The following is a 331-nucleotide window of genomic DNA, read 5'->3' as shown; positions in this document are numbered from 1 at the left end:
ACGTTTACGACTCCGATAGCTACGACTCCTTGAAAGCCCGCATTCGTCTGTCCGCCGAGTGGTTGGAGACTGCCAGGAGAGAGCTCGATGAGGTTCTTGAGAGGGACCCTGCTCGGGTCATGGAGTACTCCCAGGTGGTTGATGAGCTGATGCAGATTCTCAGGGACATGGACCTCTACATCGACAAATGCCAAAAGGACAACGTCAAGGGTTACCTTCATTCCTGCAACCGGTTGCTTGCCCGTGTTAGGAGGATGGAGGCTCAGATTCTCAATCTCCTCAAAGAGTTTCACGACGACGAGGACCAAGGACCTGGAGGACAGACTTAACT

The 331-nt window shown here is 53.2% G+C and overlaps 1 protein-coding gene across 1 annotated transcript; it reads left to right on the top strand.

Annotated features, from left to right (window-relative positions):
• Positions 1 to 5: 5 nt before the first annotated feature.
• Positions 6 to 326, top strand: LOC104775429 (the record flags this gene model as incomplete). Its single annotated transcript, XM_010499497.1, has 1 exon — positions 6 to 326. A coding segment is annotated over one exon (321 nt), but the record flags the coding sequence as incomplete, so codon positions are not given.
• Between the last annotated feature and the right edge of the window lie 5 nt (positions 327 to 331).

This window comes from Camelina sativa, unplaced genomic scaffold, assembly GCF_000633955.1.
Source record: "Camelina sativa cultivar DH55 unplaced genomic scaffold, Cs unpScaffold14289, whole genome shotgun sequence".
In the NCBI taxonomy this organism is placed as follows: domain Eukaryota; kingdom Viridiplantae; phylum Streptophyta; class Magnoliopsida; order Brassicales; family Brassicaceae; genus Camelina; species Camelina sativa.
Note: the sequence above shows the minus strand (reverse complement) of the source record. Positions and strands in the feature narration are given on the sequence as shown.